This window comes from Pleurodeles waltl, chromosome 8 (genome assembly GCF_031143425.1).
Source record: "Pleurodeles waltl isolate 20211129_DDA chromosome 8, aPleWal1.hap1.20221129, whole genome shotgun sequence".
Taxonomy (NCBI): domain Eukaryota; kingdom Metazoa; phylum Chordata; class Amphibia; order Caudata; family Salamandridae; genus Pleurodeles; species Pleurodeles waltl.
In genome coordinates, this window is record NC_090447.1 from 212,148,534 (window position 1) to 212,164,922 (window position 16,389).

Below are 16,389 nucleotides of genomic sequence, written 5' to 3' on the forward strand. Positions count from 1 at the left end.
GCGCCAGACCAAAGACCTCCTTACCTTCAGAAAACTTCCAAGACCTGGCTGTTCGAGCAGTAGCAGCATCTCTTCTCCCCCCGCCGCCCCACCTCAGCACCTTAAGACCCTCGTGGGTGAGTAGTGCGCTTTACAAATTCCTGATTGATTGAAATTACTGTGACAGTTGAGGTCTGAAATGTCTTCCTTTCTTTCTTTTCAAAGTTGCCAACAGTCATCCAAATTTAAGAAAGTTGGATTTAGATATTATCTTGTCTCTGCAAGACATAATTATGGTACTATCAAATAAAGGTCACTGTTTTCCTCAGTTAAAACAGTGAAGCAAAACCAACCAAATTAAAGCACCTTCATGTTAAGCTAGATCTGAGCACTTAAACTTTCCAGTGGGATTTTTGGATTCTGGAGAATTGGTGACTTGATAGCTAATACACGTAAAACAGTTTATTTAATGGCGTTAAGTGACCTTCTTGAGCAGGTTAGTTCCACTCAAATCATATCACATAAGACTAGTGTAAAGAAATGGCTCCCTGTTGCAGTTACCCCCCACTTTTTGCCTGATACTGATGCTGACTTGACTGAGAAGTGTGCTGGGACCCTGCTAACCAGGCCCCAGCACCAGTGTTCTTTCACCTAAAATGTACCATTGATCCCACAATTGGCACACCCTGGCATCCAGATAAGTCCCTTGTAACTGGTACCTCTGGTACCAAGGGCCCTGATGCCAGGGAAGGTCTCTAAGGGCTGCAGCATGTATTATGCCACCCTAGAGACCCCTCACTCAGCACAGACACACTGCTTGCCAGCTTGTGTGCGCTAGTGAGAACAAAACGAGTAAGTCGACATGGCACTCCCCTCAGGGTGCCATGCCAGCCTCTCACTGCCTATGCAAGTATAGGTCAGTCACCCCTCTAGCAGGCCTTACAGCCCTAAGGCAGGGTGCACTATACCATAGGTGAGGGTACCAGTGCATGAGCATGGTACCCCTACAGTGTCTAAACAAAACCTTAGACATTGTAAGTGCAGGGTAGCCATAAGAGTATATGGTCTGGGAGTTTGTCAAACACGAACTCCACAGCACCATAATGGCTACACTGAAAACTGGGAAGTTTGGTATCAAACTTCTCAGCACAATAAATGCACACTGATGCCAGTGTACATTTTATTGCAAAATACACCCCAGAGGGCACCTTAGAGGTGCCCCCTGAAACTTAACCGACTGTCTGTGTAGGCTGACTAGTTCCAGCAGCCTGCCACACTAGAGACATGTTGCTGGCCCCATGGGGAGAGTGCCTTTGTCACTCTGAGGCCAGTAACAAAGCCTGCACTGGGTGGAGATGCTAACACCTCCCCCAGACAGGAGCTGTGACACCTGGTGGTGAGCCTCAAAGGCTCACCCCTTTGTCACAGCCCAGCAGGGCACTCCAGCTTAGTGGAGTTGCCCGCCCCCTCCAGCCACGGCCCCCACTTTTGGCGGCAAGGCTGGAGGGAACAAAGAAAGCAACAAGGAGGAGTCACTGGCCAGTTAGGACAGCCCCTAAGGTGTCCTGAGCTGAAGTGACTCTAACTTTTAGAAATCCTCCATCTTGCAGATGGAGGATTCCCCCAATAGGGTTAGGATTGTGACCCCCTCCCCTTGGGAGGAGGCACAAAGAGGGTGTACCCACCCTCAGGGCTAGTAGCCATTGGCTACTAACCCCCCAGACCTAAACACGCCCTTAAATTTAGTATTTAAGGGCTACCCTGAACCCTAGAAAATTAGATTCCTGCAACAACAAGAAGAAGGACTGCCCAGCTGAAAACCCCTGCAGAGGAAGACCAGAAGACAACAACTGCCTTGGCTCCAGAAACTCACCGGCCTGTCTCCTGCCTTCCAAAGAACTCTGCTCCAGCGACGCCTTCCAAAGGGACCAGCGACCTCTGAATCCTCTGAGGACTGCCCTGCTTCGACGACGACCAGAAACTCCCGAGGACAGCGGACCTGCTCCAAAAAGACTGCAACTTTGTCTCAAGAAGCAGCTTTAAAGAACCCTGCAATCTCCCCGCAAGAAGCGTGAGACTTGCAACACTGCACCCGGCGACCCCGACTCGGCTGGTGGAGAACCAACACCTCAGGGAGGACCCCCGGACTACTCTACGACTGTGAGTACCAAAACCTGTCCCCCCTGAGCCCCCACAGCGCCGCCTGCAGAGGGAATCCCGAGGCTTCCCCTGACCGTGACTCGCTGAAACCTAAGTCCCGACGCCTGGAAAAGACCCTGCACCCGCAGCCCCCAGGACCTGAAGGACCGGACTTTCACTGGAGAAGTGACCCCCAGGAGTCCCTCTCCCTTGCCCAAGTGGAGGTTTCCCCGAGGAAGCCCCCCCTTGCCTGCCTGCAGCGCTAAAGAGATCCCTTGATCTCTCATAGACTAACATTGCAAACCCGACGCTTGTTTCTACACTGCACCCGGCCGCCCCCGCGCTGCTGAGGGTGAAATTTCTGTGTGGGCTTGTGTCCCCCCCGGTGCCCTACAAAACCCCCCTGGTCTGCCCTCCGAAGACGCGGGTACTTACCTGCAAGCAGACCGGAACCGGGGCACCCCCTTCTCTCCATTATAGCCTATGCGTTTTGGGCACCACTTTGAACTCTGCACCTGACCGGCCCTGAGCTGCTGGTGTGGTAACTTTGGGGTTGCTCTGAACCCCCAACGGTGGGCTACCTTGGACTGAGAACTGAACCCTGTAAGTGTCTTACTTACCTGGTAAAACTAACAAAAACTTACCTCCCCCAGGAACTGTGAAAATTGCACTGTGTCCACTTTTGAAATAGCTATTTGTGAATAACTTGAAAAGTATACATGCAATTGAAATGATTCAAAGTTCCTAATGTACTTACCTGCAATACCTTTCAAACAAGATATTACATGTTAAATTTGAACCTGTGGTTCTTAAAATAAACTAAGAAAAGATATTTTTCTATAACAAAACCTATTGGCTGGATTTGTCTCTGAGTGTGTGTACCTCATTTATTGTCTATGTGTATGTACAACAAATGCTTAACACTACTCCTTGGATAAGCCTACTGCTCGACCACACTACCACAAAATAGAGCATTAGTATTATCTATTTTTACCACTATTTTACCTCTAAGGGGAACCCTTGGACTCTGTGCATGCTATTCCTTACTTTGAAATAGCACATACAGAGGATTTTTGGATTCTGGAGAATTGGTGACTTGATAGCTAATACACGTAAAACAGTTTATTTAATGGCGTTAAGTGACCTTCTTGAGCCGGTTAGTTCCACTCAAATCATATCACATAAGACTAGTCATAGTGGAGTTCAGCATTCAGACACTGGCACTAAGCTCTGCTGCATTCTTGGTTTAGATATCGTCTTTCCAGGTTTCTAAATGGCTCATCATACCTTTTTTACTAATTTAAAGACCAACGTGTGAGTTGCCTTAAAGCATTGATATGTGGCATATTCTGTTGTTCTAAGCAGAACACGCTGTGCTACTATGTTTTGTACTGTCATTGATTTGGAGGTATCCAAAATGAATTTGATCGAGGACATCAAATTATCATAAACAAGATTGAAACATATGTGCAGTGGTACTGCCGATAAGAGCTGTTACACCTGTACACCGATTGTTTTTGGGTGAAGAAGAATTAATGATCCTCTTGCTTCTTCCTGCCTTTCACAGATTGGTTTTCTTCTTGGTAATTTGCCATTTAGATGTGGGTTTCTCCCTCCATTTCTGTGGCATTATGAAGATCTGTTACTTCCAGTTTGGCTCCAGGATGCATTATTTTGTAGTCTGATAGGCCTCAGGAGCGGCTCGGGCTGCAGAAGGGGTGGGCGGGAGGAGAATAAACATTAAGTTATTTAAATAAAAAACATATACTTACCTGAATAACGCCTCGCTGCTCCGCTCCTCCGCTTTGTTGCTGCAGGCACAGGCTCCCAGCCTGCCCTGAGGCCAATCCTGACACTGCTCAGAGCAGTATCAGGATTGGCTGGGAGTGTCCAGCCAGGGCACTCTCAGGCAGACTGGGAGCCAGTCCAGGCTCTCTCCAGCCCGGCAACTGTTGCTGGGCTGAAGAGAGCCTACTGCGCATGTGTGTTAGGCCGGCCCGAGATGGCCAGCCAAACATGCACGCACAGGGAGGGGGAGTGCACTCCCCCTCACTGCTAGTCACCCTCATGGTCCTGCCCCTTTAAAAGAAAACAATAATAAACTAAGTTTATTAACGTTTTCTTATAAAGGTTTTGCAGCTGCTGGTGGGGGCAGCACTCCTTTGCGCTAACAGAGGAGCCGCCCCTGATAGGCCTACACAGAGATCAGTGGAAGCGCTATACCATTTTGTGTATGTGTTAGGATGGACACAAGCACCTTGATCTGAAGCTTCCAATGAACGGTTTTAAGTCTTCTGATGGCCCTGGGTTCTCTGTTTCGAATTAACGACTGGAGCACTTCAATATTATTAATTTTAACTATCACTGTTTCATTCAGATGTCTTCCACCAGCTACATTCCACTTAGCTTCAGGCGCTTGGTTGTAGATAAAACATTCTACTTCAGTAACTGTATGAGAGTGGGCGATATATCTGCTCACATTTGCTCCATTTCTTTTACTTCTGGTTGAGTAAAATTTTTATAGAAAGCGTTAAGACAGCCACTGTAACTAGTGAATGAGGTTCTGAGTGGAAATGCTCTGATTTTTTGTGTAAAGTAATGAGGGATTTTTACACAGTAACCGTAGCCCTCATAAATCTTGTGCCAAATATATGATGCCCTTCATACCTTTTTACAGATTTGTGGTCCTTTTGTTTTTTGATAAGGTACCTTAGCACCATTTGCCGCATACCATGTAGGTGAAGATTTTGCTCTTCACTGCTAGACATTTTTTTGCAATCTTTGGAAGATTACACTGTAGTGTGTCTGCACTAAAGTACTACTTTGTACAGTTAATAGATATATATTTCCTACCACTGTATTCATTTCTTTGCTCTTGAAATATTTTCCTTGTAACAATAAAAGCAATCTCTTTCATGTCAGTGACGACAGAGTAGTAGAAGAGCAGCCTGAAGAAGAGGAGGTTGCAGATGAAGAGGCAGACGATGAAGAAGATGATGGTGATGAGATTGACGAAGATGCAGATGAACAATATGAAGAAGCCACAGAAAGAACCACCAGCATCGCCACCACTACCACCACAACCACAGAATCCGTTGAAGAGGTTGTAAGAGGTAATAAAGCTTTACTTTGCTTAAGAATATTCTTCTGTGTAAGCTACGCACTATGGTGCAAATGCACAATTCCTCACCAAAAAAATGTTCCAAACAGCAAAATACTTTACTAGTATAGCCGTATGGGCAAACTTAGGTCAAATCATGGCAGAATTCCATAACTGTCTCTGTAATTCTGATTTTTGCCATTTTATGTTTTTGAAAACTCAGCAATATTGTGTTGTGTTTATAACTTCAAAGGTGAATTATTTTGTGTTTTTATACAACGGAATGGAATTCAGACAAAACTCGTACTTGAAAACAGTCCACCGATATTTTGGAAAAATCAAATTGACCATAGGTAATTATCTCATTTTATAGATTGCTGTTGGTGAGCTGGATCACATGCAACCCACACCTCGTCTATAGGAATACAACACAATCCCCACCACCTCTAACACGCTTCCTTAAACCTAATGCATTGTAACCTTTGGGGACACCAGTCAAAACAGGTGACAATATCTTCCACCAAAACGCAGATGGCAGTCCACAGGAAAAAAAATCTTACCGTAACCTTTCAGCAGAGAAACGTGTTACGGTTGGAGAGAACAAACAGGTCTCCTGTCTGAGGGGCATAACAAGGTTTCAAAAGGCACGTCGTTTAGAGCCCCCACAAGTTGTTTCTCCAGTGGGTGATTACATGTTCCTAGTTGTTAATGGTTTTAAACTCGTTGTGCGAGCAGTACCTTGGATGGCACGTCCCTCTGAAACCAGATAATGACATTTCGTTTTCTAACTCTGACGTACTTAAACATATTTGTGACGTGCACTGTGCAGATCTACGGCACTCAGTGAATGGCAAGTGCCATCTGTATCAGATACAGTAGTGGAGAATAAGCAACGATTTGTATTTTCAAGGTAGTTTTAAATATATAAACATGAGCGAAATATTGCTGTCAAAACCTACAACAGCGTTCAATGGGGAGAATCCAACCAAGTTCAGGTCGATTTGGAATGTCTGCATCTAACACATATAATTACAATGCTGCCTGTATTGTTTTAGCATTTGCAATAAATAATGAAGCACCAAAGCAGTCGAGCAAAATGCAAATGAGCTTTATGCTCAAGAAAAATTACCTTATGAATGATTAGTCTTAAAATGGATGCTTTTAAGAAAATTAAAACTCCAGTAACCATAGACTCAATTGTGACCATCCATATCAGACAGACTTGTAACTACTTGTGCAGCGGAAGCCCAAGCTTCAAAGTTCTTGAGACCGGCTCATTTTTGGTTTCCATTTCTTTTTTAATATTGTGATCTACACTACCAGTACCAATAATGCTTCAGTCGCAACTGCTTTTTTATCTACGTGTTTCCGCTGGTATCAGCTGAAGTGCGTGAACTTCTTCTTTTCAAAGTGCAGATGCCCAGGAAGCTCTGAAATGCTGACAAAGACAATTATTTCTTGGAACTGTTTGCGTGTTCCATTGTGAATGGCCATGTCTTTTTCAAGAAGGGAATCGGAATGCAAATGCATGCAGAAAATAGACGATATAAATAGATGTATCTAGTTCCCTTTAAAAACCTTAAACACATCCATCTGACGACTGAGGCCTTCATGAAATATGAAGAACTTCTTGGCAGAAGCAATTGCTGTCTATATTACACATTGTACAAAAGTGGTGCTGCTTTTAGTAGCAAGGTCAAGTGACTAAATCAAAATTCTTCACTTCTATATTAGGACCATTAGCTGCACCCTGTATTATTGCTAAGGAATCACTTGCCATGCAGTGGAAACAAAGGGTGTAATAGGTCTTGCTTGAAAGTGAAACTTTATTAGAATTCTTTCTTATGTTAGAAAAAAAAAATTACACCAGCAGCTTCACTAGTGAATTTTCAGTATAGGCAGAGCCAGAAAACCACTGCCAGTGACAATACTAAATTAGGGCGGTAACACTACAGGCGGATAGCCTATTGAAAAATGTCTGTTGGAGCAACGGGAGAAATACTGCACCCCAGTCTGCCTCTGTGAATTCCAGAACAGCTGATGTTTAAAAGCCACTTGCGTCAGCAGAACCATTGCTATGCACACAACAATAAAGCAGTTACATGCTGAGTGGTCCCCCAGGTTTCCTTATTGCCTGAGGCAACAAACGGTATTGAAAGAAGATAGAGAGGGCATCCTTATCCAAAATCTCCCATCGCCCACTTGCACACGCAAATGGCAAACTAGTGGCTCCATAGCCAGGGCAAATAAGAGGGGAAAGTGGGCAGCCCTGTCTGGTGCCTCTGGAGATCGGCTAGCTGCTTGATATGAACTGTCCTGCCTGGTGTACAACGTGTGGATCAATTTCCAAAAGTTATATCCAAAGCCTTATATCGAGTAACCATGAATAGGAGCTCCCAGCTAAGAGTATAGAGTGCTTTCTCAATGTCAAGTGACACTGCCACTCGGCTATGCACCTCAGAGGGGGTCTCTTGCATGATATGTAGGAGGCGTCTAATATTGAGAAAGGTACTGTGACCAGGTATGAACCTAGCTTGGGCCTCATGTACTAGTGATTGATAATGGAAAGGTGTCTATTTGCTAGTATTTTCCCCAGTACTTTACAGTCGAGATTAAGCAGAGAATAGGGGTTGATATGACCTTAAGTCTGTGGGATCTCTTCACTATCAGTGCATCACGTTTGGAGGTCGGTAGCTCTCCTTGTGCCCACGCCTCCTGGAAAACTTCTAGCAATGGTTGAATGAGATGGGCTGAATAGGATGCGCAGTATTATCAGTAGGCCGTCTGTACCAAGCGTTTTATTTTGGGCCATAGCTACGTGTACTACTTCAATCTGGATAGGTTCATCCAGTGCAGCTGCCTGCGCCAGGGAAAGACGGGACACTGGTGTCATGCATGAAAGCCTCCAGTTGCGTGAGGGTGGGGCCCGGGGGTGCTTGATGTAGGGCATGAAAGTAATCTCAAAAGGCATCATTCATGACGGTCTGCGTAACGGCCATTGTGCCATCTCTTAATTATATGGCTCCTATGGGTATGTTGTGATGTTCATCGCAGACGAGCCAAGCCAGTAGTCTACCCGCACGGTCGCCTTCCGCATGTAATCTTGTTAGAAGGAATTTATAATCATGCTTGGAAAGGTGCGTTTTGGCTTCATTATAGAGTTTTCAGAGTTCACAAAGACGGGCCGGCTCAGCCTCCTGACATGCAATTGCTTGTTCCAATGGACGCAGTTGGCGCTCCAGTGCCATTACTTCTCTATATAGTGTGCTTTTGACATCCCACCCCCCCACCCCAGCTCATAGAAATGCAGCAGCCCCGCACTACCACCATATGGGCATCCCACTCAGTAGCACGGAGGAATGTTGAGTGTTTATTCTGTTGTAGGTAACGCACAATGCAGGTGGAAGGTTCTGCCCTGAAGGGGGAGGTCCGAAAGGACTGCCTTGGTATGTTAGGGTTCGTGTTCCCCATTAAAGGATTAGTAGCAAAGGGCAGTGATCGGATAAGGTGTGGGCAAGGTATCCTACCCTAGTTACTTTTTGTCCCAGGGTGATAGTTCCCAACAACAGATCTACACCGGGTGTGTAGCTCAGGTACTGGGGAGTGTAAAAAAAAATATATATATATTTCTTCTCTTATGTATGTTTGAGGCGCCATAAATCATGTAGCCCCCCTGCTTGTAATCCATGTACCCAGGTGTTGGGGACACTCCCCTAGTCGATGCTACTCGTAGCGGAGGAAACAATCTGTCAAGCTCCACATCTGGAACGCAATTAAAATCCCTTCCCCACAGGCACAGGGTCAGAGGGTCTCCAAAGAGCGCTGGTGTAAGTGTGTTGAGGAAGTCCCCTTGTGCGCAATGTGGGGTGTAAATCCCCACAATCGCTAAGGGTGCCCCACATAGGAGCCCCTCCACAATGACATGTCTGCCCCCTTCATCTGCTTTATGTGTGTGAGACATGAATGGTACCCCTTGTGTCAGCCACATTAATACACCTCTGGCGAACGCTGAATGACATGCCATACATTTGTCCTCACTATTTAGACTTAAGTTTGCAAAGTTCACCATCAGTGAGATGAGTTTCTTGTAGGATGGCTAATTGTAGCCGGTGTCGTTTAAGATAGGAGTGTACTCTGTATCTTTTAGCAGGCATGCCCTGGCCGGTCTCCTACCCCGTGTCCCATCTGCTCTCCCGCCCATGCCCTGTTTCCTCTTGCACCCCATCTGCCCTCCCATCTGTGCCCCGTCTGCTCTCCAACCCTCCCGTGCCCATTCTTCTCAAGTGCCCCGTCTGCCTTCCCGCCCCGTGCCCCGTCTGCCTTCCCGCCCCGTGCCCCGTCTGCCTTCCCGCCCCGTGCCCCGTCTGCCTTCCCGCCCCGTGCCCAGTCTGCCTTCCCGCCCCGTGCCCAGTCTGCCTTCCCGCCCCGTGCCCAGTCTGCCTTCCCGCCCCGTGCCCCGTCTGCCTTCCCGCCCCGTGCCCCGTCTGCCTTCCCGCCCCGTGCCCCGTCTGCCTTCCCGCCCCGTGCCCCGTCTGCCTTCCCGCCCCGTGCCCCGTCTGCCTTCCCGCCCCGTGCCCCGTCTGCCTTCCCGCCCCGTGCCCCGTCTGCCTTCCCGCCCCGTGCCCCGTCTGCCTTCCCGCCCCGTGCCCCGTCTGCCTTCCCGCCCCGTGCCCCGTCTGCCTTCCCGCCCCGTGCCCCGTCTGCCTTCCCGCCCCGTGCCCCGTCTGGCTTCCCGCCCCGTGCCCCGTCTGGCTTCCCGCCCCGTGCCCCGTCTGCCTTCCCACCCCGTGCCCCGTCTGCCTTCCCGCCCCGTGCCCCGTCTGCCTTCCCGCCCCGTGCCCCGTCTGCCCTCGCGCCCGTGCCCCGTCTGAGGGTTGTAGAAACTCGTGAGTCATGGAGGCACTTCAGCTGAAAAAAAACTGCACCTGGAGTTTTTCTCTACGAATCTGTTAACTGAAGACTGAAATTATTATTTTTTTGCCTTTGTTACTCTTTATTCTAAATTGGATTTGAAGCATTAAGCAGGATATTATTTCGACCTTCAGTATAATAAACCAATAATAAATGAACAAAATATAATGAATTCTTCGGGCTTGCTTTGTTTGACCTACATTACACAAAAACCCAACTATTTGTCTTTAAAGGTATAATAGTAGTACAAAAACACAGCTTGTCCCACAACAGAAATGCACGTCTTCATATTTTCTAACCAACAGACATATCTGAGTGTCATGTTGCAGGCCATGACTAAATATGCAAAGCTTCCTCTTAATCTTGAACCATTTTAGTTCTGACTGCAGACTGATAGTTAACAGTCGGCTGTTCCATGCCCCATGGCATAGCTTTTTCGGATGATTTATGTGCCAAGCCTATTTTCCCTTTCAACTGTATTGAGACACTGATGGGAAAACTTGAAACCAGAGCTCACTACTGAAAATGTCCATATGTGAAATAAGTGCAAATTAGCACATATACACTCCTCGCTGTTGGTGTCTTCTTTTCCCTGTTTTAGAATGCAGGATACCTGTAGTTTGCAAGACTGCAATTCTTGACAGTACCCTGCTGACTTGTAGCACCTATGGCTATTTGCTGGTTCTACTCAAAAAGTCAATCTTGGTGACCATGCATTCGGCCACCTTCTCCCTTAGGAATTATTGGATGCCATTACATGGAAACAGCAAGTAAGTGATCCTTTTATGTCTTCAGGCCTCTTAGTCAGTACTTGAGTTTTTCCCAGAAGGGCCTTGCATTTTTGAGGAGCCAGGGCAAGCCTCGTCCTACTCCATTTGGAAGAGGGTACATTATATTCAGTCTACCATGGACTTCTTAAGAGAGTCATCTAGGCATGGTGAAAGACCCTGCATCAAGTTACACAATCTTTGGGGCATTTTCTTCCATTATTTTTACCATTGTTTTTCAAGACACATTCTTAAAAGCTTTGTTATGTACCTCATTCATTTTTGTCTTCTTCTTTGACTTGTTCTGTAGAAAATGAGCCTTTTGACTACACCTGGCCTGCTGGACTGTCATGATTTTTTCTTTCAGTTTTGCAGCAGAAGTCATCAGACTTCTTGATAGTAGCTGTCACCCAAAAAGAAGACTCTTGCCTTTGAAAGGCAACTTCTTTATGCTGTGGTGTCTGAAGGATTTGGCTCCAACACCACCCCCTCCCCCCCCAAATCTACTAAAGTGTTCTGAAAGAGGTTATGCTGAAATGAGAGAACTAGAGGTAGACAAGAGATTAAGACCTACTCTGACTGAGACAGGGTGCTTAAGGTCCCACTGACAGGCCCAACCCATTACTGTGCTCATTTTGTTGGCCCTCATGCAAAACTAATACGTTTGCACTCTTCTGGCATTTGGTCTAGTTTGACAATGTTCCGTCAGAGGGCATTGGCACGGACGTTCCGCTGCAGTCAGGCCCTCACATTTTTCTTGTAAAAGAACCTTGAATGAGTTGAGCAGGGGGTTATGTGCTAGAAATCAGTCAACGAAGCACACGTGCCCCATGCCTCCTTGGGTCCAGAGAAGCATTGAATGGACAAGGTAAAAACACTGTAAAGTGGGGGGTGTCTAGCGTTTTGACCTACGCTGGAAAGGAAACAGTATGTGATTTTTGTTTGTTGCCCACAGTAAATCAAAATAATTGAATTTTATGGAGAGCCCCTCTCCCCCACCGAAATAGAGCTAATTAAGATATCTGCAGTATCACAATACATCTAAATACATGTGAAAATCGAAATTTAAGCAATCATAATTCTATGCAAAATGTAGTCCTTCTAATCACTTATTAGAGTACATAGCATGTGACTGCAACAGACTGAGTGGCAAATCAATATTTCCATGTAAGTAACCTTTCTTTATTTATTTAGCTAATAACCTTAATGCCTCAGCCAACAAGAAAGCAGTAGGAGGTTATTATGCACAAGTGGTTTTCCTGTAGAGACTTCATAGCATAGAGAGCACTGTTGTAAATGGTGCTTGGTGCATACTTTGAGAGGGGGGGATGCAATAAACATCAAACACATGCCATGTATTTGCAGATATTGAAATTATTTTCGGAGTGGAGGCTTCAGTGAGGTTTTATAGTATTTGCTCTTTATCAACATATCCGGTAGCCTATGCTAATAAAGCATTTATATTTTCCTGTTTGGAACATTTTCAAGGGAATAGTTGTTCACTGCATATTATAGCACGTGTTTTTATGCATCATTTTTGCTGTAATGGTTGGACATTTTTTATCTTGTTTTCAATCGTTTACTTGAACATTCTAAATGCCCGTCATGTTCTATTGCGTTGCAAATGCCATCAGCAGCAGTGCTTGACACGTTTCTGGATGTTTTAACCGTAGAACATTGAAGGTGTTTGTGTGTCTTTGTCCATTACTGAATGGCTGTCTGTAATTGCAAGGCAGGTGATTGATCTGACAAATGACGATGGCTGGAATTGTTGAATATAACTGGGGGGTACTCGTTTCAAGGTGATAAGAAAATTGCATCTGAAGCATCGGAAAATTCAGTGATCCTTTGCATGGTTGGGTAGAGAGCCCTGCTGGAACCATCCGCCCATGCCTCTCTTGTGATCTACAGAATGTAGAGCACTAAAAATATAATTGTAAATAAAAAGCAAGACAATGCTACTATCTCTTTGCTAAATGAAGTTCCTCGACATCTCTTATGACTAGAGGTGTGTTCCGAACAAGCTGAGACTGGTCCTTGCCGGGCAATGATCTCCCGCTGGTACTTTGACGTCACCGAAGGAAAGTGTGCACCGTTCTTTTACGGCGGCTGTGGCGGCAACCGAAACAACTTTGACTCTGAGGACTACTGCATGGCAGTATGTGGCAGTGTCAGTAAGTGGACCTCTTACATTTGTGGCAGACCACTTCTCCTGCCACTAACTATCCTGTTCGTAACCCATTTTTGATTCTTGGCAGTGGGCCTTTACTAACACTAACCAAACTTCGATTTGCTCTCTTGCCTTAAAATGCCTTTTTTCGTTAAAATGGCTGCCTTCGTAGATCAAGCATGTTAGTAGCTTGCATCTTCAATCTTTACTAAAAACGTGGGCCTTTGGTAGCTTACCTAATAACATCATACTGAACAAATCTATTTGCTTATCTATTTAGTAACTTTTCTGAGTCTCTGTTTTCTTCTATTGCTATGTTGATATGCCTTTGTTTGCTGGCACATGTAGAGCGTAATTACAAAAAATGCCCAGAAAGTGTTTTTTGATCATAAGAATAACAAACCAGTGAATCTGTGAGTGAAATATGCTTCATGCGCTGCAATTGGTTGTATGTTTTTGGTCTGGGCTTTTATTTTTTGTTTTTTTAAGGATCTTGTTGGTAGCATTACAAAGAAACCTGTGCATCTTTAGTCCTCCTGAAGAAGACATTGTTGAACGTAAAGTAACTTTTGTCCAGGGCTTGAGTAGGGCTTTATTTATGTATAGCTCATGGCTTTGACTTCCGCCCTCCATAAAATGAAACAATTATGACTTTTTCCATGATTTTTTGCCCGTGTGTTTTCATAGGATGATTCTGTATGAAGATGTTGGTATCCATATTGCTGATATGTGGCATGCGCTGGTAGGCTAAGCTGTAGTAGGAATCCTGCCAACATCTGGGTTCTGACCGCTGTGGCGTATTTTATCTTTTATGAAAGTGCTATTTTTGTTGACTCAGCTTTCATTTCTGCCTTGCTCATTGCATGGGATGAATAATAGGCATTGAAATAGCTATTGTCGTAGATGCATGTTTGTGAAGCTTGAGTGACATGTTTAATGTTGGACTGGTAGGTCAGGATGGCGCGCTGTGTGGTCCTTCAAACAAATGTCCGACAAAGGTAAATGGTGCCTCTCACTGGCCAGTAGTCCCCTTTTTAGGTCTCGGAGCTAGAATTACACAAGTCACACTGTGCAACATGAAGTGAAAATAAAGTAACAAAGGCCAGACATTGGTATAAATTAGAATGATCTACAGCCCCATATAACAGCTCTGTATTTCACTGGGTTTATGTAACCAGGTCCGCTGTCCAGTTAAGCAAGCCTAATACACCCTTGACCTATTTGTAATTAAGTGACTGATAGCAAATGTATCCTGAGAACTATATGCCGAGTGAAAGGTGGTGGGGTTCACACTGTATTCCAGTCATTTGAAGTGCAGTAGTGATTGCTGCGGGTGAGTGATGTGGGCAAAGCATCTTTTAAATCAGACATGTGGATGTACATTGTGGGACAACTAGCTTGGAACAGAACGGATCCTCACAAGGAGCACAGTCACAGCCCATTCAAAGTTTCAGTGAACTTATATTCTTGACCTATGCTAATAAAATGTGACTTTTCAGTAGGTCAGCTTGTGGGTGAAGCTCTTATGGTGGAGAATATAAGAAATAAAACCTGGTACACGAGTCTGGCATAAGTTATATAGTAGTAATGGAAGACCTTACTGGACGCTTGATAGAGGTGGGGGCCTTTGTTTTTAGATTCAGAGGCATTTAAAAAATGTTCAGGATAATTGCTATTTGTGCATATCTGCTGAACAAAGTCGCATCTTAAATGTACACTCAATGAATTTACCATGGACGCAGGTCCGAGCCTCCTGTGATAGCTCTCTTTAATATTTGAACTCTTCTGAAGGAAGAGTTGATTTCTCTACTTCTGTGTTCAAGACAGTTTATTCTATCCTTTTTGACTAGTTATTGTCAGATTTTCTGCTATCATTCTAAAAATAGATATGTGCTTGTTTTCATTTTTTAAAAACATTTTACTGTAAATGATGAGGCAATAGTGAGGTCACCTTTTGATTCAGTAGCATGTGATTGGTGGATTGTTGGATGGTCTTTGTTTCTGCTGTCTGCCCTGCAATCACCATACAAAATATTCCCATAAATTAATACACTTAAAACACATAACAATCATTGACCTTTCAAAGTGCAAGTGCTCCACAAATATTACAATAAAATAACATGATCTTGTCTACTTCTAAAATTCATTACAACAGAATTTGACATTTTTAAAATTGTAAAACATAAATCCCCTGTCTTCCCTTTGATACATACTTCCACCATTACCACCTCTAGCACATTGGAACAAGTAGATTAGCCTTGTTACAACGATATTTGCAGCACAACTTGGTAAGGGTGTCTATCAATGTAACACTTAAAGTGCGTCTGTTGGCCAATGGCCAACACTGTGGAGGTCTGTAAAAGCCCCCTCCCTATACTGCAGTGACAATCAATCCGCAGGACGTGCTAAAAAGTGAAAGTTTCATTTTGCTTTCACTGAATCAGTGCTCTGGGCATATCTCCACCACCAAACACTGATCCTCATGGGGGAGGTATCATTGGAAAAGGAGAATCTTCCCTTTACAATGGTACCTCTCCCTATTGGATCCTTGCTTGGAGGATCGCTACATAAGAGCGATCCCTAAGCGGGGATCTACCCATTAGTCACCAGGTATGGAGAAATGGCCTCTTAGGTAAGGGTTTGACTTTCTCAGGGAAAATTTAAAATGTCAGCCTTTCCGCCACCCCCAAGGGGCTGATGGAGGGGTCTATATCCCCAGTCTGACCCCTCCCCAGTTAGGGGGGAAGAAAGCCCACTGGACATCTGGGTCAATAAAAAACATAAATAAAAGGGGGAGGCCATGCCCTCACCCCTTTAAAAAAAAAAGAAAAAAATGGTGACTGTCTTTCAGACCCTCCTGGATTTTAAATGGTGATGATTGCCCTCAATCTGCCCCCCACCCCCACTTGGAGGGGGGCAGAAAGGCCACTAGACGCCAGGGAAAAACATATGGGTGGGGGCTGCCTGCCCTGGAAATTGCCATGCCTCACTCCAAAAGGGTGCAGTCTTTCTGCCCCTTGTGTAAGAAAGAAGATATTTTGAAAAATAATCTCTAAATGATATGCTAGCACAGGTATCCCCAGATTCAGAGATGCACAAATAATCACCGCTCCTTAACTCCATATCTTGTGCCTATTTCAGAAATATGTAGATTTCCTTGATACCCATTTTTTTACTGTACATATTTCACCACATGAATTTGTGTATACTCGGTACACAAAGAAAAAACCTTTGTACGGTGCAGTTGAGTTACTGGCTCTGGATAACTTAAGTTCTTGGAGAACCTACAAACTCAATATATCCCAGCAACCAGAAGAGTCTAG

The 16,389-nt window shown here is 45.0% G+C and overlaps 1 protein-coding gene across 4 annotated transcripts in view; it reads left to right on the forward strand.

Annotated features, from left to right (window-relative positions):
- Positions 1-16,389, forward strand: part of APP (amyloid beta precursor protein) — a 403,467-nt gene that overhangs the window by 228,627 nt on the left and 158,451 nt on the right. For 2 of the 4 annotated variants that reach the window (XM_069204081.1, XM_069204082.1), the window contains exons 6-7: positions 5,041-5,231; positions 12,903-13,070. In XM_069204081.1, coding sequence (XP_069060182.1) covers positions 5,041-5,231; positions 12,903-13,070 — 359 coding nt within the window. The remainder of the gene's footprint in view (positions 1-5,040; positions 5,232-12,902; positions 13,071-16,389) is intronic. The other 2 variants (XM_069204083.1, XM_069204085.1) reach the window with 1 other exon arrangement.